The sequence below is a fragment of the Mesoplodon bidens genome (assembly GCF_964165515.1).
Source record: "Mesoplodon bidens genome assembly, chromosome: 7".
NCBI classification, from domain to species: domain Eukaryota; kingdom Metazoa; phylum Chordata; class Mammalia; order Artiodactyla; family Ziphiidae; genus Mesoplodon; species Mesoplodon bidens.
This window is the reverse complement of record NC_138164.1, coordinates 107,772,981-107,797,030: the sequence shown is the minus strand read 5'-3', so window position 1 is coordinate 107,797,030 and position 24,050 is coordinate 107,772,981. Positions and strand designations below refer to the sequence as shown.

General features: G+C 36.4%; 1 protein-coding gene across 7 annotated transcripts in view; it reads right to left on the bottom strand.

Moving 5' to 3' along the window:
- The window catches only part of LOC308620964 (solute carrier family 22 member 10-like), a 60,356-nt gene that overhangs the window by 18,362 nt on the left and 17,944 nt on the right, over positions 1-24,050 (bottom strand). For all 7 annotated transcript variants that reach the window (XM_081240901.1, XM_081240900.1, XM_081240904.1 and 4 more), the window contains 4 exons: positions 3,111-3,265; positions 2,840-3,008; positions 1,526-1,649; positions 941-1,056 (listed from right to left, as the gene is read on the bottom strand). In XM_081240901.1, the coding sequence (XP_081097027.1) occupies positions 941-1,056; positions 1,526-1,649; positions 2,840-3,008; positions 3,111-3,265 (564 nt within the window). The remainder of the gene's footprint in view (positions 1-940; positions 1,057-1,525; positions 1,650-2,839; positions 3,009-3,110; positions 3,266-24,050) is intronic.

The window sequence follows — 24,050 nt, the reverse complement described above, 5'->3', positions numbered from 1 at the left end:
CTATTCAATAGTCACTTTCTTAAGCTTGGCAGTGGGTGTTTATCATCCTGTGTGCTTTTTGTCCATGTATGTAAATCTTCAAAAATTCAGAAGTTAAAATTTCTCCTCCTGACTATACCAAAGTAAATACTTATATCCCCTCAAGAGATAATGAGCAAGACTTTAACAGAAGCCCTTGTGCTAACACACAAAAAACTGTATCCAAATTGGAAACAAAAGTCCATCAACATTGAAGTACATAAAGAAATTGTAGCGTATTCATCTAATGGAAACTAAAGCACTAGGGAGGAGAACAACCTACTGTCACATGCAACAGAATGGATGAATCTTCATGAATGAGCATGAGGAAAGGCGGCCTGTCACAGAACCCTTCTATCATTTATATTATGTGAAGGTCAAGATCAGGCAACACTCATCTGCAGTGAAGGAGATCAGAACCACTGTTAAGTTTTATTTGGCACAGGAGCAGGCTGTGAGGAGAGAACAGTCAGGCAATGGTGTGGAGGTGGTGAATATTGCTGTAGCAGATAGTTGAGGGGAAGTCTTGGGGAATTAGGATTTTCTATCTTGATCTGTATGTTGGCTACCTTTTTACATACTGACATTTTCATTGATTTGTATCTGTTTTTTACCTCTTCATGTTTCTGTTTGCAACGTTTGCTTCAATTAAAATTGAAAGAAAAATGAAGAAAATTAAGTGCCCAAATCTGTACTGTGATGGAAGTTCTCAACATCAATCTCCAGAGAAAAGACTGATAGTGTGATATGACCTAACTAACTTTTCATCATATAATCAGTTTCATGTGAGTGTTATTTGGTGTGATTTCCTCATTTTTTCTCCAAATCAGCGCCTCCCTCTCACAGCACTGTTAAAACCTGTGAAATACATAGATTCATGTCCCCACTCTTTGAATGTTGTCATGCACCGCGTGGAGCCCACCTCACAAAGAGCAGGAGACAGATCCTCTTACGCAGGTTGGGTGTGCGGAACAAATCAAATACAGTAGTTTTGGTCTGTGCGGCCTCCAGCTCCTCCATCATGGTCGCTCTCAAACCCTTCAAGAATGACAAACGTGTCATTTGCCAACACAGTGCCAGGTATTGTGATGAGCACTGGCACCCAATAGGAGAGGAGAGATGTGTTCCCTTTCTTTATAACGTAACATGTTACACATACAATCACAGGAGTGAACATGGTATGAAGAAGGATGCAGGGAGTTAAAAGAGACTCCAGGAAATTAAATGGCAACAATGATATTTTGAAAATGAGGCCACAGAGGTGGGCAGGGTACCCAGGAGAGCACATAGGGTATAGAGTCAGATCAGGAATTGAGCTATAGGAAGAAGCTCTGTACAGTGCTCACAGCTTCTTTTCTATGAGATGGCCATGAAAGACCAGGGAATTTGCATTCTCAACTAGCTGCCCTTGTTAGAAAAGCAGTTTGTCTATCTATAATAAGGAGAAGGCAAGTGTCCATTTGTGTCTTCTCTCCAACCCAATAACCACCTTCCCCTTCCTGCTCACCTCTATGTTCAGGGCTGCTTCAGCATTCTTTATTCCATTTCTGTGTGCAACTTTTTGAAGTTCCTTTAAGCTCTCATCTGGTTTATTGGTGATAATCAGCCACCGAGCAGATTCCACCAGCCACCTGATGAAAGAAGGGCACACTAGTGCAGTCAGCTATCTCTTGCTTATTCGTCCTATGGTTAATTACAACATATGCTTTTTGCCTTCCATCCAATATCCACCACCAATTGGAGTGGTGGATATTGGATGGAAGGCAAAAAATGTACTACATGCATAGGATCACAGACTTTGTTTTCAAATTGCCTCTCTGCTTATTCACCAGGAGATTTTCCAAAGAGGCTTATGAAGCTTAAGTTTGAGAGTCCCTCACTTGCATAAATCCCTTCCAAAGCTGAGCATGAGATCTGGCAAATTTGTGCCATAGTATATATTCTATATGTAGTATATATAACGTATATTATTTTGAAAAAAGAAGTCCCCAAATTATGTAAACTTTTAGACCAACAAATATTGTGAATACTCCTGCCACTACCAGAAGTGTTGGTAACTAACTACATAAATGAGTCACTTATTTACATCTGCTTTAGTGTTCTTATAAATAAATGGAAACAATAAGCACATCTTCCTTGTTATGAGAATAGAATGACTTAGCAGATGAGTCTGACATGGATTACACTCTTCTTTCTCTCTGTACTCATCTCACTATATTAAGCCTGTAGTCATCTTTCTGTGATCTACTAAAGCTAATTCTCCCTAGAGTGGTTTTAAGTGTAGGGGTGGAATTATCCATAAATAAATATTTGTTAAAATTATTTAAGGGAAGAGGGAGTGTTGAATACGTAATGTAAGTCATCCAATCTGCATGTCATTTTCACTTCTGGAGAAATTCTGTTGCTATTTTGTTAAATTGCTCTATGAAAAAATTTTCTGCCTCTTCCTTTATCCAATTTCATCTGCAACATAGAAAATCATGGAAAACTTTATTGTACCTTATTCATTCCAAAGCCAAAAAATTGAAAGTATATCTTCAAGTCTATAAGAAAAATAATATTGGAATAACTCAATGACCACAATACTGGGTAAGACTTAGGAAGCAAAATGGCAGAAAATACCTCGAGCTCCCTTGAAGGAAGATCACTGTTACTCCCTATTCTACTTCTCAAATCTCAAATTGATCAGAGTGAACAGATGAGAAACACTGGTTTAGGTCAAAACAACAGGAAAGGGTCCAGGGAATAAGAAAATCAGTATATCCCAATTCAATATGCATTTTCATCCTAGGTTCCCTTAAGTGGAGATAGAGGCTCATACCTTGAGGAGAAAAAGAAGACAAAGAATGGTATAGACACCACCAGCTGCAGGGTATGCCAGTCTCGAAAGACAAAAGCCAGTCCTCCCAGCATTATCTGTCCAATACTAATGGCACAGGTTATCAGTGTTATTACCATGGCTTTTGACTGGGACCTTGTCCACTCTACAACTGAAAGGAAACCCAATTGGGATATTAATGTCACATAAGGGTGAAATTTCAAGGTTAAATTCAAGGCTTGGAAAATCAAGAAAATCAAAACTGTTGACTTACTGAGCATCCAGTTATTTGTTATGATGACCACAGCAGAACAACCTGACCAGAAGCGTAGTGAGCAGTAAATGGGGAAGGTGGGAGCAAAGGCTGCACAGGTCCCAGAGATGGCGAGCTGGAGCAAACACCACCTGAGAATCAACTTTCTCCCAAAGCTAAGAAGCAGAGAGGCAGGTTAGATTATGGGAGGAATGATAATTTGTGGTAAAAAAAAAAAATAAGAAAACAAAGCATACATTGAAATTTAGACAATGTTTTAACAAGTGATTCTTTGTACCTGAAACCTTGAGTAAACAAGAGCTAAATCAACAACGGAAATCGCTTCATACTAACACTCTGGTTTACAGACTAACATTACTAAAACTTCATCATCCAATCCCCAGGAGGACTCTGACAGGAAGTGATACCATACAAAAGAAACTACAATGTTGGATATTGGAATATACCATAAGCATTCATTGTACTAACATTATGTATTTACCATAGTGGAGAGTCTGTATAGTGTGTAGAACACAAGAGAGCTAAAAGTGTACTTTGGTCTCTAGCACCAGACAGGTGAAGATGCAACTGATGCAAATGATCAGTGAAGCAATGCATCAAAGTTGTTGAAGATTTATGTAAGAGTCACTCTTTGTTGAATCTGTATTTATAAACCTCAAGTAATGTGCTTCCCTAGAATAGAATATAAGAGCACCATAACCCAGACAGTGGCTATTATATCAATCTCTCACAGGAAAGAATTATGTAAAATGGAGAATGAAGGGAAAAAGAATGTGAAAGACAAATAAGGAAAAGTGAATTTTTTCTTTCATTGGGCATCAAGAAAAGAGGGCCTCAGTAGAGACAACGTGGACTAAACGAGATGTGTTAATGTAAATATAAGCCCATTGTCTGTAATAAAAACAGACAGACAGTGTTTGGTATTAGGAATTCCTCTGCAATATTTAAAAATAGCATCAAATAATTTCCTCCCAAACAGAAAATGGGATACATAAGAACAAACACAACACCAAATAATCATGTTCATAATCACTATCATCATCAAGAAAATGATTTAGAAAACAAAAAATGAAATGGTAGATGGAAAGAAAATCCCCAATCAAACTAATTGCTAATGACCTAAACACTCCATCGAATGATAGAGATTACCAGAGTGAATTAAAAAACTGATGTATTTTTTAACATCTTTATTGGAGTATAATTGCTTTACAATGTTGTGTTAGTTTCTGCTGTATCACAAAGTGAATTAGCTATATGTATAAATATATCCCCATAAACCCTCCCTCTTGCATCTCCCTCTCATGCTCCCTATACCAGCCCTCTAGGTGATCACAAAGCACCGAGCTGATCTCCCCATGGGATGCAACCACTTCCCATTATCTATTTATTTGACATTTGGTAGTGTATATATGTACTTTCCACTCTCTCACTTCGTCCCAGCTTACCCTTCCCCCTCCCCATGTCCTCAAGTCCATTCTCTACGTCTGTGTCTTTATTCCTGTCCTGCCCCTAGTTTCTTCAGAATGATTTTTTTTTAGCTTCCATATATATGTGTTAGCATACGGTATTTGTTTTTCTCTTTCTGACTTACTTCAGTCTGTATAACAGACTCTAAGTCCATCCACCTCACTACAAATAACTCAATTTCGTTTCTTTTCATGGCTGAGTAATATTCCATTGTATGTATGTGCAACATCTTCTTTATCCATTCATCTGTTGATGGACACTTAGGTTGCTTCCATGTCCTGGCTATTGTAAATAGTGCTTCAATGAACATTGTGGTACATGACTTTTTTTGAATTGTGGTTTTCTCAGGGTATATGTGCAGTAGTGGGATTGCTGGGTAGTATGGTAGTTCTATTTTTAGTTTTTTAAGGAACCTCCAGACTGTTCTCCATAGTGGCTGTGTCAATTTACCTTCCCACCAACAGTGCAAGAGTGTTCCCTTTTCTCCACACCCACACAAGCTTTTATTGTTTATAGATTTTTTGATGATGGCCATTCTGACCAGTGTGAAGAGATATGTCATTGTAGTTTTGATTTTCATTTCTCTAATGATTAATGATGTTGAGCATTCTTTCATGTGTTTGTTGGCAATCTGTATATCTTCTTTGGAGAAATGTCTAATTAGGTCTTCAGCCCATTTTTGGATTGGGTTGTTTGTATTTTTGATATTGAGCTGAATGAGCTGCTTGTATGTTTTGGAGATTAATCCTTTGTCAGTTGCTTCATTTGCAAATATTTTCTCCCATTCTGAGGGTTGTCTTTTGGTCTTGTTTATGGTTTCCTTTGCTGTGCAAAAGCTTTGAAGTTTCATTAGGTCCCATTTGTTTATCTTTGTTTTTATTTCCATTTCTCTAGGAGGTGGGTCAAAAAGGATCTTGCTGTGATTTATGTCATAGAGTGTTCTGCCTATGTTTTCCTCTAAGAGTTTTATAGTGTCTGACTTTATATTCAGGTCTTTAATCCATTTTGAGGTTGTTTTTGTGTATGGTGTTAGGAAGTGTTCTAATTTCATTCTTTTACATGTAGCTGTACAGTTTTCCCAGCACTTCTTATTGAAGAAGCTGTCTTTTCTGCATTGTGTATTCTTGCCTCCTTTATCAAATATAAGGTGGCCATATGTGCATGGGTTTATCTCTGGGCTCTCTATCCTGTTCCATTGATCTATATTTCTGTTTTTGTACCAGTATCATACTGTCCTGTTTACTGTAGCTTTGTAGTATAGTCTGAAGCCAGGCAGCATGATTCCTCCAGCTCCATTTCTCTTTCTCAAGATTGCTTTGGCTATTTGGGGTCTTTTGTGTTTCCATACAAATTGTGAAATTTTTTGTTCTAGTTCAGTGAAAAATGCCATTGGTAGTTTGATAGGGATTGCACTGAATCTGTAGATTGCTTTGGGTAGTATAGTCATTTTCACAATGCTGATTCTTCCAATCCAAGAACATGGTATATCTCTCCATCTGTTTTTATCATCTTTAATTTCTTTCATCAGTGTCTTATAGTTTTCTGCATACAGGTCTTTTGTCTCCGTAGGTAGGTTTATTCCTAGATATTTTATTCTATTTGTTGCAATGGTAAATGGGAGTGTTTTCTTAATTTCAGTTTCAGACTTTCATCATTAGTGTATAGGAATGCAAGAGATTTCTGTGCATTAATTTTGTATCCTGCTACTTTACAAAATTCATTGATTAGCTCTAGTAGTTTTCTGGTAGCATCCTCAGGATTTTCTATGTATAGTATCAGGTCATCTGCAAACAGTGAGTTTGCTCCTTCTTTTCCAATTTGGATTCCTTTTATTTCTTTGTCATCTCTGATTGCTGTGGCTAAAACTTCCAAAACTATGTTCAATAATAGTGGTGAGAGTGAGCATCCTTGTCTTGTTCCTGATTTTAGGGGAAATGGTTTCACTTTTTCATCATTGAGAATGATGTTGGCTGTGGGTTTTTCATATATGACCTTTATTATGTTGAGGTAAGTTCCCTCTCTGCCTACTTTCTGGAGGTTTTTTTTTTTATCATAAATCGGTGTTGAATTTTTTCAAAAGCTTTTTCTGCATTTATTGAGATGATCATATGGTTTTTCTCCTTCAATTTGTTAATACGGTGTATCACATTGATTGATTTGCGTATATTGAAGAATCCTTGCATTCCTGGGGTAAATCCCACTTTATCATTGTGTATGATCCTTTTAATGTGCTGTTGGATTCTGTTTGCTAATATTTTGTTGAGGATTTTTGCACGTTTGTTCATCAGTGATATTGGCTTGTAGTTTTCTTTCTTTGTGACATCTTTGTCTGGTTTTGGTATCAGGGTGATGGTGGCCTCGTTGAATAAGTTTGGGAGTGTTCCCCTCTCTGCTATATTTTGGAAGATTTTGACAGGGATATGTGTTAGCTCTTCTCTACATGTTTGATAGAATTCGCGTGTGGACCCATCTTGTCATGGGCTTTTATTTGTTGGAAGATTTTTAATCACAGTTTCAATTTCAGTGCTTGTCATTGGTCTGTTTATATTTTCTATTTCTTCCTGGTTCAGTCTCTGAAGGTTGTGCTTTTCTAAGAATTTTTCTATTTCTTCCAGGTTTTCTATTTTATTGGCATATGGTTTCTTGTAGTGATCAAAAAAGTGATGTACTTTTACACTGCCCACTGTAGTACTTAAAATATTCAGTTGAAAGATGGACCTAGAGTCTGTCATACAGAGTGAAGTAAGTCAGAATGAGAAAAAAAAATACCGTATGCTAACACACTTATATGGAATCTAAAAAAAACAAAAAACGGTACTGATGAACCTAGTGGCAGTGCAGGAATAAAGACGCAGACGTAGAGAAAGGACTTGAGGACACAGACGGGTAAAGGGAAAGTTGGGACGAAGCGAGAGAGTAGCATTGACATACATACACTACCAAATGTAAAATGGATGGCTAGTGGGAAGCTGTTGCATAGCACGGGGAGATCAGCTCAATGCTCTGTGAGGACCTAGAGGGGTGTGATAGGGAGGGTGGGAGGGAGGGGATATGGGGTTATATGTATACATTTAGCTGATTCACCCTGTTATACAGCAGAAACTAACACAACATTGTAAAGCAATTATACTCCAATAAAGAAGTAAAAAAATGTAAATTGACAGAAAAAGATATAGAATTAAAATAGTAATAATAATGTGGGAGTCTTTATATTAATATCAAATAAAATAAATTTCAAAACAAAATATATTTACAGAAAAGATAACGCTAGAAATGTCAAATGTACCTTAACTTAAAAAAAGTTTGAAATACATGAAACAATATTGACAGAACTAGACACATAATTCACAATGATATTTGGAGATATATTTGAATGTTTTTATTGTCATATGATAGATACAATACTTGTCATTTTAATCATTTTTAGATGTACAAACCTGTGATTAATTACATTCATCATGTTGTGCTACCATCATTGTCTTTTTTCTGAGACATTTACGTCAACACAAAGAGAAATTCTATCACCATCAAGCAGTAATTTCCCATTCACTCCTGCCCTCTTATTCTTCTGATATCACTAATCTACTTTCTGTCTCTATTGATTTGCCTATTCTAGATATATTTCATATAAGTGGATGCCTACAACATTTGTTCTTTTGTGTCAGGTTTATTTCATTTAGCATAATTTTTTCAAGGTTCATTCATGTTGTACCATGTACCAGAACTTCATTCTTTTTTACTGTATTCTTTGATATACAGCTGTCTAAGTCCCTGTTTTTAGAGTATTCAGATGGCAATTACATATTTAGATTTTTGAGGATCTGTCAAACTGTTTTCCACAGTGGTTTCACCAATTTACATTCCCACCATCAATGGACAAGAGTTTCAATTTCTCCACATGCTCACCAACACTTGAAATTTCTAAGTTTTTGTTGAAGTACTGTTAATTTACAATATTATATTAGTTTCTGGTGTACAGCACAGTGATTCAGTATTTTTGCAGATTATATTCCATTATAAGTTATTATAAGATAATGGATATAATTCCCTGTGCTTTAAAATATATCCTTGTTGCTCTTCTGTTCTATGCGCAATAGTCTTATCTATCTCTTAATACCATATCTCTAATATCTCCCTCCCCACTTCCTGTCCCATTTTGTAACCACTAGTTTGTTTTCTGTATCTGTAAGCCTGTTTTTTTTTTGCATACATTCATTGGTATTATTTTTTAAGATTCCACATATAAGTGATGTTATAGAGTATTTGTCTTTCTCTCTCTGACTTATTTCACTAGCACAATATTTTCTAGGTCCATCCAAATTGCTGCAAAAACCAGAATTTCATTCTTATCATGGCTGAGTAATATTCCATTGTAAATATATACTACATCTTCTTTATTAGTCTGTTAATGGGTACACAGATTGCTCCCATGTCTCGGCTATTATAAATTGTGCTGCTATGAATATTGGGGTGCATGTATCTTTTTGAATTAGAGTTTTCATTTTTTCTGGATATTATCCCAGGAATGGAATTGCTGGGTCACATGGTAGCTCTATTTTTAGTTTTTTGAGAACCTTCCATACTGTCTTCCACAGGGGTTGCTTCAATTTACATTCTCACCAATAGTGTACAAGGGTTCCCTTTTGTCCACATTCTCACCAATATTTGTTATTGTATTTGCATGGTTAGGACTTCCAATACTATGTTGAATAAATGTGGCAAGAATGAGCACCCTTTTCTTGTTCCTGAACTTATAAGAAATGCTTTCAGTTTTTCACCAGTGATTATGTTAGCTATGTGCTTGTCATATATGGCTATTATGACGTTGTGGTATCTTTCCTCTATGCCCACTTTCTGAAGATTTTTTTACTGTAAATGAATGTTGAATTTTATCAAAATCTTTTTCTCCATCTATTTAGATGACCATATGGTTTTTCTTAATTCTTCAGTTTCTTAATGTGGTATATCACATTGATTTCTTTGCAGAAACTGAAAAATACTTGCATCCATGCAATAAAGCACACTTGATTATTCTGTATGATCTTTTTGATATATTGTTGGATTCAGTTTCCTAATAACAACATGTTATTGAGGACTTTTGCAACTATGTTCTTCAGTGATATTTGCCTCTAATTCCTTTTTTTGTGACAGCTTTTTCTGGTTTTGGTATGAGGGTGATGATGGCCTCATAGAATATGTTCAGACATGCTCCTTCCTCTGCAATTTTTTGGAATAGTTTGAGAAGTATAGATGTTTTTGTTTTTTATTTTATTTTATTGAGGTATAGTTGTTTTACAATGTTATGTTAATTTCTGCTGTACAGCAAAGTGATTAGTCATATATATATGACTATATATATGAATATATATATATTCATTCTTTTTCATATTCTTGTCTTTTTTTTTTTGTTTATTACAGGACATTGAATATAGCTCCCTGTGCTATACTGTAGGAACTTGTTTGTCCATTCAGTATATAATAGTTTGGATCTGCTAATCCCAAACTCCCAATCCATCCTTCCCCCACCACTCCTCCTGCTTGGCAACCACAAGTCTGTTCTCTATATCTATGAATCTGTTTCTGTTTTGTAGATAAGTTCTTTTGCATCTTATTCTAGATTCCACATATAAGTGATATCATATGCTGTTTGTCTTTCTCTTTCTGACTTACTTCACTTAGTATGATAATCTCTAGGTCCATCCAAGTTGCTGCAAATGGCATTATTTCATTCTTTTTTGTGGCTTAGTAGTATTCCACTGTATATATGTACCACTGTATATATTTACCTTCTTTAGAGAAGGATAGATATTAACTCTTCTCTACATGTTTGGTAGAATTCCCCTTTGAAGCCATTTGGCCCTGGACTCTTGTTTGCAAGAAGTTTTTAAAATTAAAGATTCTATCTCACTTCTACTGATCAGTCTGTTCAAATTGTCTGTTTCTTCTTGACTCAGTATTGGCAGGCTGCATACTTTTAGAAATTTGTTAATTTCTTCTAGGTTGTCCAATATTTTGATGTATAAATAGTCATAGTATTCTTTTATGATTTTTTTGTTCCTCTGTGGTATCAGTTGTTATTTCCCCTCTTTCATTTCTTATTTTGTTTATTTGGGTCCTCTCTCTTTTCTTCTTAGTGAGCCTGGCTACAGGTTTATCAATTTTGTTTATATTTTCAAAAAACCAACTCTTGGTTCCATTGATCTTTTCTATTTTTTTAAATTTATATTTATTTATTTTCTTTCTGAACTTTATTACTTCCTTCCTTCTAGTGACTTGTGTTTTGTTTGTCTTTCTTTTTCTAACTATGTTTAGGTGGTTTATTTGAGAATTTTCTTGTTTTGGGGGGAAGGCCTGGATTGCTATAAACTTCCCTCTTAGAACTGCTTTTGATGCATCTCACAGTTTATGGAAAGTGTGCTTCATTTTCACTTGTCTCAGGGTATATTCTGATTTCCTCTTTGATTTTGTCATTGACCCAGTAGTTTCTTAGTAGCATGTTATTTAGTCTCCACATGTTTGTTCTTTTCCCATTTTTCTTCCTGTAGTTGATTTCTGGATTCATACTGCTGTGGTAGGAAAAAATGTTTTATATTATTTCTATCTTAAATTTGTTGAGACTTGTTTTGTGGTCCAATATGTGATCTATCCTGAAGAACATTCCATGTGCACTTGAAGAGAATGTGTATTCTGATTTTTCGGGGGGGGGATGTGATGTCCTGTAGATTTCAACTAAGTCCAACTGGTCTATTGTGTCTTTAAGACCACTTTTGCCTTACTGATTTTCTGTCTGGATGATCAGTCCACTGAAGTCAGTGGAATGTTAAATTTTCCTACTATTATTGTATTATTGTCAATTTCTCCCTTTATGTTTGCTAGTGTTTGCTTTATATATTTAGGTGTTCCTCTATTGAGTGCATATATGTTAGCTAGTGTAATATCCTGTTCTTGTATTTATCCCTGTATTATTATATAAACCTTCTTTGTCTTTTTCTATAGGCTTTGTTATAAAATCTATTATGTTTCATATGAGTACTGCTACTTCTGATTTCTTGTTATTTCCCTTTGAAATATCTTTTTCTATCCCTTCACTTTCAGACTCACTCTCAAGTTGTCTCATGTGGGCAGCATACTGAATGTCTTGGTTTCTTTTTCCAATTAGCTACTCTATATCTTTTGATTGGAGCATTTAGTTAATTGATATTTAAAGTAATTATTGATAGTGGTGTACTTTTGCAATTTTATTACATGTTTTCTGGTTGTTTTTATAGATCTGCTTTCTTCATTTTATCTTCTTGTAGTTCCTACTATTGTGATTTGATAATTTTCTTTTTAAATTTTTTTTCTTACTTTTTATTGGAGTATAGTTGATTTACAATGTTGTGTTGGTTTCAGGTGTACACACTACTATATATAAAATGATGATTTTCTTTAATAGTGTTCTTGGCTTTCTCTCTTTATGATTTTTGTGTATTCTTTTTTTTTTTTTTTTTTTTTGCGGTAGGCGGGCCTCTCACTGTTGTGGCCTCTCCCCTTGCAGAGCACAGGCTCCGGATGCGCAGGCTCAGCAGCCATGGCTCACGGGCCTAGCCGCTCTGCGGCATGTGGGATCTTCCCAGACCGGGGCACGAACCCGTGTCCCCTGCATCGGCAGGCGGACTCTCAACCACTGCGCCACCAGGGAAGCCCTGTGTATTCTTTTTATAAATTTATTTATTAGTTATTTTTGGCTGCGTTGGGTCTTCCTTGTTGCACGCAGGCTTTCTCTAGTTGCAGCGAGCGGAGGCTGCTCTTCCTCACAGTGCACGGGTTTCTCATCATGGTGGCTTCTCTTGTTGTGGAGCACAGGCTCCAGGTGCGCGGACTTCAGTAGTTGTGGCGCATGGGCTTAGTTTGTCTGCGGCATGTGGGATCTTCCCCGACCAGGGCTCGAACCTGTGTCCCCTGCCTTGGCAGGTGGATTCTTAACCACTGTGCCACCAGGGAAGCCCTAAAATTATTTATTTATTTATTTATTTATTTATTTATTTATTTATTTTGTTGCACCCTGTCAGTTGCGGCAGACGGGCTCCTTAGTTGTGGCATGCATGTGAGATCTAGCTCCCTGACCAGGGATTGAACCCAGGCCCCCTGCATTGGGAGCATGGAATCTTAACCACTGCACCACCAGGGAAGTCCTGATTTTTGTGTATTTACTATAGGTTTCTGATTTATTTTTACCATGGGGTTCATGTATGTTGACTCATAATTATACCCACTTGTTTTAAACTGACTGTTATTTAAGTTCAAACACATTCTAAGACATACACATTTTTATTCCCCTCCCCCACATTTGTGGTTTTGATGTCATTTTTACATATTCATGTTTATCTCTTAACTGTTTATCTCATAGTAATTATGGTTGTTTTTACAATTTTTTGACTTTTAATGTACAGCTGGCACATTTAGTGATCTTAAATTCTTTCTATATATTTGTGTTCCCTAATGGGATTTTCCCTCTCTTATAGATCCTTACTTCTTTTCTATTTGGAGAAGAATATTCAACATTTCTTTTACGATATGTTTAGTATTGATTAATTCTTTCAGTTTTGCTTTTCTAAGAAGTTCTTTATTTCTCTTTCTATCCTAAATGGTACTCTTGCTTGGTAGAGTATCCTGGGTTGCAGTTTTTTTCCTTTCAGCGCTTTGAATATGTCATGGCACTCCGTTCTGGCTTGCAAATTTTCTGCAGAAAAATCAGTTGATAGCCTTATGGGAATTCTCTTGCATATAACTCATTGTTTTTCTCTTGCTGCCTTTAGAATCCTTTCTTTATCTTTCACTTTTATCATTTTAATTATGATATATCTTGTTGTGGGTCTGTTTGGTTTAATCTTTTTTTTTTTTTTTTGGTTTAATCTTTTCTAGGACCCTCTGTGCTTCCTGTGCCTGGATATCTGTTTCTTCCTCCAGGTTTGGGAAATTTTCAGACATAATTTCCTTATATACATTTTCAATCTACTTATATTTCTCTTCTCCCTCTGGAACCCCAATAATGCAAATGTTGTCATGCTTCATGTTATCTCAGAGATCTTGTAGATTGTGATCATTTTTTTAATGTGTCTTTCATTCTGCTGTTCTGACTGTGTGATTTCCAATATTCTATCTTCAGATCACTTGTGCTTTGTTATATGTCACTTAGTCTGCTAGTCATTTCTTCTAGTGTGTTCTTTATTTCAGATATTGAATTATTTATTTTTGATTAGTTCTTTCTTGCATTTTCTATTTCCTTGTTTAAATGATCAGTGTTTAGATCAATCTTTTCCCTAATTCAGTTAACATTTTTCATTATCAATGTTTGAATTCTTTATCATGTAAATTTTTTATTTCTGTTTCATTATTTTTTAAGGCATTTTCTCTTGATCCTTCAGTTGAGAGTAGTCCCTCTGTTTTTTCATTTTACTTAAATTTCTCTGTCTCTATGTATTTAGTTGAAACAGTTACCTATTGTGGTCTTGAAGGAGTGTTCTCATGTGTGAACATCTCTTTGTAGACTGAGTGTGTCCAGTGCCTTTGGGGAGAGGGCTGGATTTGATGTGGATGTCAGTCAGCTGTTTCCTCAGGGAGTGCTGGCAGGTATCACCTTGATGGGGCAGGCCTGGCAGTAGAAGACCTAGAGCCTATTCAAGATGTGAGGCAGGACTTTCCTTTGTTCAGTGGCCATCATTGCCTTGTCAGGAGCTAGATCTAATCCCAAGTTGCTGTATTGGAAGCCCTGAGGGTTGGGCTCATGCTGCCTGTTTTCCTTTTAATTGTGTTTTTCTTTCTCTCGACAGTGGGACCTTTGCTCTAGAGGAGGAGAGTGGTGAAGCAAGTGGGGCTTGTGCACCTACAGAGGTCTAATTCTGTGCTGTGTAGGCCTCTGCAGCTCCACTCAGATACAGCCCATGGCTGCGTCTTTTCCCTGGTGGTGGCCACCCCATATCCAGTACCGCACTGTGGCATAAAGTGAGCAGGAACAGAACATTCACTTGGCTTGGGTTGGGGGACACAGCAAGGCAGTCCTCAAAAACTGGCAGCCTCTAGAGCAGTCCCCTCTCTGCCCTGTCTCAGGGGCAAGATGCTTTGTGCTTATAATTAATTGATCACTGTCCCCAGGCTACATTGCTCCTGCCCTGGGTGGAACTTCTCTTCAGGGCAGGTGGGACACGTGGGGAGGGTTGTGCTGTTGTGGAGCAGCTGCTATCACAAGTCAAGGTTACTTCTAGGACACCACTAGAGTAACTGCTAACTATGGCTGTTGCTGCTCCACCTGATGTCTACTCTGTTACAGGGGAGCATCTGCATCCCAAAATTGAGTCTTTTCCCAGGTCCTGGTCACCCTAGATCCAATTCTGCTGGTGGTGTGGAGTAAGCAGGACCTAAGCATTTGTTCTGCTTGAGCTATGGTGCATAGTGAGGTGGTCATGATAAACACAGCAGCCAGTAGAGCAGACCTCTACATGCCCTGTCTGGTGGCAAGCCAGCATGCATGCACTCCTTACACATGTGCACCCATGAAATCTCCCTTTTTCTTTTAGTCCACTCAGAGGAGCACAGGTTCTGACAAAATAGCTTTTTTTCTCATCCTCACTTGTTTATCTACCTTTTAACCTTGGTTGTACAGGAATACTTATGCAAATTTACACTTAGTTTTCACTGAGAATTGTTCTACATGTAGATGTATTTGTGATGTGTTAATGGCGGGAAGTGAGGTACTCATTCCCTTGCTCCACCTTCTTGAGCTCTCTCCTATTTATGATTTTTATTTTTTTATTATACCCAACTTAGTATGTGTTCACTGGTTTCCCAGATAGTATTGATTTGCATTTCTTTAATAAGTGATGTTGTTGAGGTTCTTTTCGTGTGCTTATTGCAACTTGAATATCTTCTTTGTGACCATATCTATTCAAATTCTTTGCCAATTTTTAATTGGTTTATTATTTTGTCATTAAGTTATTTATATGTTCTGGATATTAAACATTTAAAAGATATATGATTTGCCAATACTTTCACCCATTTGCAGTTTGTATTTTCACTTTATCGATAATGTACTTTGATACACAATAGTTTTAAAATTTGATGAATTCTAATTTACCTATTTTTCTATTGTTGTTTGTGCTTTTGATTTCTCAGAATTCATTTCTGAATAAAGGGTCATGAAAAGTTATTTCTATGTTTTCTTTTAAGATTTTTAAGTTTTTAATTTTTATATGTAGGTCAATGATACATTCTGGGTTAATTTTTATATACAGTGTGCACAGAAGAGAAAACTTTATTCTATTGTATGTGGACATTTAGTTATTCAATGCCATCTGTTGAAGAGACTGTTCTTTCTCACATTAAATTGTCTTGGCACCCTTGTCAAAAGACAGTTGGCTATAAATGTATGGGTTTATTTCTGAACTCTCAGTTCTATTACATTTGTCTGTATGTCAATCCTTATACCAGTACCATAACATTTGGTAACTGTAGTTTTATTGTAGTTCTGAAACTGAGATGCATGAGTCCCCTGAATTTACTCTTCTTTTTCAAAATTGTTTGGCTATTTGGAGCCCTGATTTCATATGAATATAAGTTTCAGCTTTTCTGTTTCTAGAAAAACATTACATTGGAGTTTTGATAGTGATTTCATTGAAACTGTAGTTGCATTAAATATGATTGACTTCATTGATAATATTAGGTCTTCCTACCTCATTATCCTCATTAATGAGGATAACTGGATACTTTCCAGTTATTTAGGTCTTCTCTAATTTCTTTCAACAACGCTGTATAGTTTTCAATGTGCAAGTCTTTCACATCCTAGGTTAAATTTATTTCTAAGTATTTTATTCCTTTAGAAGATGATGTATGGGTAATAAATTTCCTAATTTTCTTTTCAAATTGTTCACTTCAAATATATAGAAAAACAACTGATTTTTGTGTGTTCGTTTTGTGCTCTGCAACTTTCTTAAATTCGTTTATTAGGTCTAATAAATTTCTTGTGCATTCTTTGGAATTTTCTATATCTATATGCTTATGTCATCTCTCTCTATATATATATATAATTATATTATTATTCTTCCTTTTTACTTTGGGTAAATTTTATTTCTCTTTCTCTCTAATTGCTCTACATACATTTACAGTATGATGTTAAACAGCAGCAGGATCATACATTATGATCAAGTGGGGTTTATCCCAGGAATGCAAGGATTCTTCAATATATGCAAATCAATCAATGTGATACACCATATTAACAAACTGAAGTAGAAAAACCATATGATCATCTCAATAGATGCAGAGAGCACTTTCAACAAAATTCAACACCGATTTATGATAAAAACCCTCCAGAAGGTAGGCATAGAGGAAACTTTCCTCAACATAATAAAGGCCATATATGACAAACCCACAGCCAACATTGTCCTCAAAGGTGAAAAACTGAAACCATTTCCACTAAGATCAGGAACAAGACAAGGTTGCCCACTCTCACCACTATTATTTGGCATAGTTTTGGAAGTTTTAGCCACAGCAACCAGAGAAAAGTAAAGTAAAGTAAAGTAGCAGGATACAAAATTAATGCACAGAAATCTCTTGCATTCCTATACACTAATGATGAAAAATCTGGAAGTGAAATTAAGAAAACACTCCCATCTACCATTCCAACAAAAAGAATAAAACAACTAGGAATAAACCTACTTAAGGAGACAAAAGACCTGTATGCAGAAAATTATAAGACACTGAGGAAAGAAATTAAAGATGATACAAATAGATGGAGAGAAATACCATGTTCCTGGATTGGAAGAATCAACATTGTGAAAATGACTCTACTACCCAAAGCAATCTACAGATACAATGCAATCTCTATCAAACTACCAGTGGCATATTTCACAGAACTAGAAGAAAAAATTTCACAATTTGTATGGAAACACAAAAGACCTCGAATAGCCAAAGCAATCTTGAGAACGAAAAATGGAACTGAAGGAATCAGGCTCCCTGACTTCAGACTATACTACAAAACTACAGTAATCAAGACAATATGGTACTGGCACAAAACAGAAATATACATCAATGGAACAGGATAGAAAGCCCAGAGATAAACCCACGCACATATGGTCACCTTATCTTTGATAAAGGAGGCAAGAATATACAGTGGAGAAAAGACAGCCTCTTCAATAAGTGGTGCTGGGAAAACTGGACAGGTACATGTAAAAGTATGAAATTAGAACACTCTGTAACACCATATACAAAAATAAACTCAAAATGGATTAAAGACCTAAATGTAAGGCCAGACACTATCAAACTCTTAGAGGAAAACATAGACAGAAAACTCTATGACATAAATCACAGCAAGATCCTTTTTGACCTACCTCTTAGAGAAATGGAAATAAAAATAAACAAATGGGACCTAATGAAACTTAAAAGCTTTTGCACAGCAATGGAAACCATAAACAAGATGAAAAGGCAACCCTCAGAATGGGAGAAAATATTTGCAAATGAAGCAACTGACAAAGGATTAATCTCCAAGATTTACAAACAGCTCATGCAACTCAATAACCAAAAAGAAAACAACTCAATCCAAAAATGGGCAGAAGACCTAAATAGACATTTCTCCAAAGAAGATATACAGATGGCCAACAAACACATGATAGAATGCTCAACATCATTAATCAGTAGAGAAATGCAAATCAAAACTACAATGAGAGGGCTTCACTGGTGGCACAGTGGTTGAGAGTCCGCCTGCCGATGCAGGGGACACGGGTTTGTGCCCCGATCCAGGAGGATCCCACATGCCATTGAGCGGCTGGGCCCGTGAGCCATGGCCGCTGAGCCTGCGCGTCCAGAGCCTCTGCTCCACAGCGGGAGAGACCACATGGTGAGAGGCCCGTGTACCACAAAAAACAAAACAAAACAAAACAAAACTACAATGAGATACCATCTCACACCGATCAGCATGTCCATCATCAAAAAATCTAGAAACAATAAATGTTGGAGAGGGTGTGGAGAAAAGGAATCCTCTTGCACTGTTGGTGGGAATGTAAATTGATACGGCCACGATGGAGAACAGTATGGAGGTTCCTTAAAAAACTACAAATAGAACTACCATATGACCCAGCAATCCCACTACCGGGCATATACCCTGAGAAAACCATAATTCAAAAAGAGTCATGTACCAAAATGTTCATTGCAGGTCTATTTACAATAGCCAGGACATGGAAGCAACCTAACTGTCCATCATTGGATGAATGGATAAAGAAGGTGTGGCACATATATACAATGGAATATTACTCAGCCATAAAAAGAAATGAAATTGAGATATTTGTAGTGAGGTGGATGGACCTAGAGTCTGTCATACAGAGTGAATTAAGTCAGAAAGAGAAAAACAAATACTGTATGCTAACACATATATATATGGAATTTAAGGGAAAAAATGGTCAGAAGAACCTAGGGGCAAGAGAGGAATAAAGATGCAGACCTACTAGAGAATTGACTTGAGGATATGGGGAGGGGGCAGGGTAAGCTGGGACAAAGTGAGAGAGTGTTATGGACCTATATACACTACCAAAAGTAAAATAGATGGCTAGTGGGAAGCAGCCACATAGCACAGGGAGATCAGCTGGGTGCTTTGTGACCACCTAGCAGGGTGAGAGGGAGGGGGATGCGAGAGATAAGAGATATGGGGACATATGTATATGTATAACTGATTCACTTTGTTATAAAGCAGAAACTAACACACCATTGTAAAGCAAGTATACTCCAATAAAGATGTTAAAAAGAAAAAAGAAGATATACAGATTGCCAACAAACACATGAAAGGATACTCAACATCACTAATCATTAGAGAAATGCAAATCAAAACTACAATGAGGTATCACCTCACACCAGTCAGAATGGCCATAATCAAAAAATCTACAAACAGTAAATGCTGGAGAAGGTGTGGAGACAAGGGAACCCTCTTGCACTGTTGGTGGGAATGTAAATTGATACAGCCACTATGGAAAACAGTATGGAGGTACCTTAAAATACTAAAAATAAAACTACCATATGATCCAGCAATCCCACTATTGGGGATACACTATGAGAAAACCATAATTCAATGAGTCATGTACCACAATGTTCATTGCAGCACTATTTACAGTAGCCAGGACATGGAAGCAACCTAAGTGTCCATCAAGAGACCAATGGATAAAGGGGATGTGACACATATATACAATGGAATATTACTCAGCCTTCAAAAGAAATGAAAATGAGTTATTTGTAGTCAGGTGGATGGACCTAGAATCTGTCATACAGAGTGAAGTAAATCAGAAAGAGAAAAACAAATACCGTATGCTAACACATATATTTGGAATCTAAAAAAAACCCAAATAGTTCTGAAGAACCTGGGGGCAGGACAGGAATAAAGATGGAAATGTAGAGAATGGACTTGAGGACACAGTGAGGGGGAAGGGTAAGCTGGGAAGAAATGGCAGAGTAGCTTTGACATATATACACTATCAAATGTTAAACAGATAGCTTGTCAGAAGCAGCTGCATAACCCAGGGAGATCATCTCAGTGCTTTGTGTCCACCTAGAGGGGTGGGATAAGGAGGGTGGGAGGGAGACGATGAGGGAGGGGATTTCGGGTTATATGTATAGGTATAGCTGATTCACTTTTTTATACAGCAGAAACTAACACAACAATGTAAAGCAATTATAGTCCAATAAAGATGTTTAAAAAAAAAGAAACCTCTCAAATAACATTAATTTACACCTGAAGGAACTGGAAAAGAGGAAAAACTAAGCCCAATGCTAGCAGAAGGAAAGAAATAACTAAGAGCAGTTCAGAAATAAATAAAATAGAAACTAGGAAAAGAATAGAAGCCATCAACAAAACCAAGTTGCGATTTTTTGAAAAAGCAAACAAAATTGAGAAACTTATTTGACTAAGAAAATGAGAGAATATTTAAATTAAAAAATTTTAAATGAAAGCAGATAGATTACAGCTGATACTACAGAGATACAAAGAGACTACTGCAGATATTTATAAGTGACAAAGTGGATAACCTAGAATAAAGGGAAAATTTTCTAGAAACATACAATCTACCAAGACAGAAACATTAGCAAATTCAGTATCTGAACACACCAATAATGATGAAAGATATTGAATCACTAATCAAAACCTCACCCATCCTCAAAAGAAAATATCCAAAATATTTAAACAACATATATAACTCAATATCAAGAAAAGTAAACTACCCTATATAAAAATGGGCAGAAGAGCTGATTAGACATTTTTCCAAATACAAAAACAGATGACCAACTGGCACATGAAAAGATACTCAACACTAGGAATCATCAGATAATGCAAATCCAAATCACAATGGGATATCACTTCAAACCTATCAAATACTTATCATGAAATAGACCACAAACAACAACTCTTGGTGAAAATGCAGAGAAAAGGGAACTTTTATACATTGTTGGTGGGAATGTGAATTAGTGCAGAAACTATGTAAAACAGTATGGAGTTTCCTCAAAAAACTAGAAATAGACTACCATATGATCCAGCAATACCACTTCTGGATACATATCTGAAAAGAAAAAACATGCCATTCAAAAAGATAAGTGCATACAAATGTTCATAGCAGCATTATTTACAATAGAAAAGATATGAAAGCAACCTAAGTGTCCATCAACAGATGAATGAATAAAGAAGATATTATATATATATATACACACACACATATATCTACATATATACATACAATGGAATATTGCTCAATGATAAAAAAGAAGTAGGGGCTTCCCTGGTGGTGCAGTGGTAGAGAGTCCGCCTGCCGATGCAGGGGACACGGGTTCGTGCCCCGGTCCGGAAGGATCCCACATGCCGCTGAGCGGCTGGGCCCGTGAGCCATGGCCGCTGAGCCTGCACGTCCGGAGCCTGTGCTCAGCAACAGGAGAGGCCACAACAGTGAGAGGCCCGCGTACCGCAAAAAGAAAAAAAAAAAAAAAAAGGAAATTCTACAATTTGCAACACTGTGGATGGGCCTACAGAGTATTATGCTTAGAGAAAAAAGTCAGACAGAAAAAGACAAATACTCTGTGCTTTCATTTATATGTGGAATCTAAAAAGTAATACAAATTAATTATGTAATTATACAGAAACAGACTCACAAACTAGTGGTTACCAATGGGGAAAGGGAAGGGCGGGAGAGGCAAGATAGGGGATGAGATTAAGAGACATAAACTACTATAAATGAAATAGATAAGCCACAAGGATAAATTGCAGAGCATAGGTAAATGTAGTTGTTAATTTGTAATAACTTTAAATGGAATATAATCTATAAAAATATTGAATCACGATTTTATGTACTTGAAACTAATACAATACTATCAATTGACTATATTTAAACTTCTTTTAAAAGACCTGATGATTTCACAGGTGAATTCTTACAAACATTTGAAGAATAAACACCAACTCTTCTCAAACATTTCCAAAACACTGAAGAGGAGAATACAGTCTCAAACTCATTTTATTTATTTGTTTGTTTGTTTGTTTGTTTGTTTAATATCTTTATTGAAGTATAATTACTGTACAATGTTGTGTTAGTTTCTGCTGTACAACAAAGTGAATCAGCTTTACATATACATATATCCCCCATCCCTTCCCTCTTGAGCCTCCCTCCCACTCTCCCTATCTCACCCCTCTAGGTCATCACCAAGCATCGAGCTGATCTCCCTGTGCTATGCAGCAGCTTCCCATTAGCCATCCATTTTACATTTGGTAGTGTATATATGTCAATGCTACTCTCTCACTTCGTCCCAGCTTCCCCTTCCCCCTATGTCCTCAAGTCTGTTCTCTATGTCTGTGTCTTTATTCCTGCCCTGCCACTAGGTTCATCAGTACCATCTTTTTAGTTTCCATACATGTGTGCTAGCATACATTTTCCTGTTGTTTTTCTCTTTCTGACTTACTTTACTGTGTATGACAGACTCTAGGTCCATCCACCTTACAAATACTCAATTCATTCCTTTTCATGGCTGAGTAATATTTCATTGTGTATATGTGTCACATATTCTTCATCCATTCATCTGTCAATGGACATTTAGGTTGCTGCCATGTCCTGGCTATTGTAAATAGTGCTGCAATGAACTTTGTGGTACATGTATCTTTTTGAATTATGGTCAAACTCATTTTAGAAGACCACCACTTTCAAGATATCAAAATCAGATAAGGACACAACAAGAAAACTACAGTCCAACATCTCTGATGAATATAGATGCAAAAAGTTTCTCATCAAAATAATAGCAAACCAAATTTAACAGCACATTAAAATGGTCATACAATATGATGAAGTACGATTCATCCCTAGGATGCAAGGAGTTCAACATATGGAAATCAATATATGTGATACACTATATTAATGGAATGAAAGTTAAAAATCATATGATCATTTCAAAAGATAAAGAAAAATCCATTTATATAATACAATATCCTTTCATGATAAAAATGCTCAATTAATTGGGTGTAGAAGGAACATACTTCAACCTCAATATACCTCAATATATGACAAGCCTTCAGATAACATCGTACTCAGTAGTGACAGTTTGCAAGATTTACCTCTAAGTTCAAGGGAGTAAAGGGAGCCCACTCACACCACTCCTATCAACATAAACCTGAAAGTCCTAATCAGAGCTATCAGACAAGAAAAAGAAGTAAAATGCATTCAAATGGTAAAGAAGGAATTATATTCTTTTTGTTACAGATGATATGAACTTGTATGTAGAAAACCCTGAAGACTCAACCAAAAACTTTGTTAGAACTTATTTACAAATTCAGTACAGTTGAAGGAAACAAATCAACTTATGAAAATCAAACACATTTCTATATACCAACAATGAAATATCTGAAAAGGGTAATAAAAGAAACAATCCCATTTACTATAGCATCTTTTTTTTTTTTAGTTTCTGCTTTATAACAAAGTGAATGAGTCATACATATACATCTGTTCCCACATCCCTTCCCTCCTGCGTCTCCCTCCCTCCCACCCTCCCCATCCCACCCCTCCAGGTGGTCACAAAGCACCGAGCTGATCTCCCTGTGCTCTGCGGCTGCATCAAAAACAATAAAATGATTAAGGAGATGAAAGATCTGGACACTGAAAAAACAAGATGATGAAAGAAATTGAAGTGGACAAAAATAAATGGAAAGAACTCATGTTCATGGATGGGAAAAATTAATATTTTTAAAATGTTCACACTACCCAGAACCATCTGTAGATTCAGTGCAATATCTATCAAAATTCCAGTGGCATCTTTCACAGAAACAGAAAAAAAACTGTCCAAAAATTTATATGAAATCACAAATGAACCCAAATAGTCAAAGCAATCCTGACAAAGAAGATCCAAGCTAGAAGCAGAACACTGTCTATTTCAAGCTATATTACAAAGCTATAATAATCAAAAGAGTATGGTACTGGCATATAAAGAGACAGATAA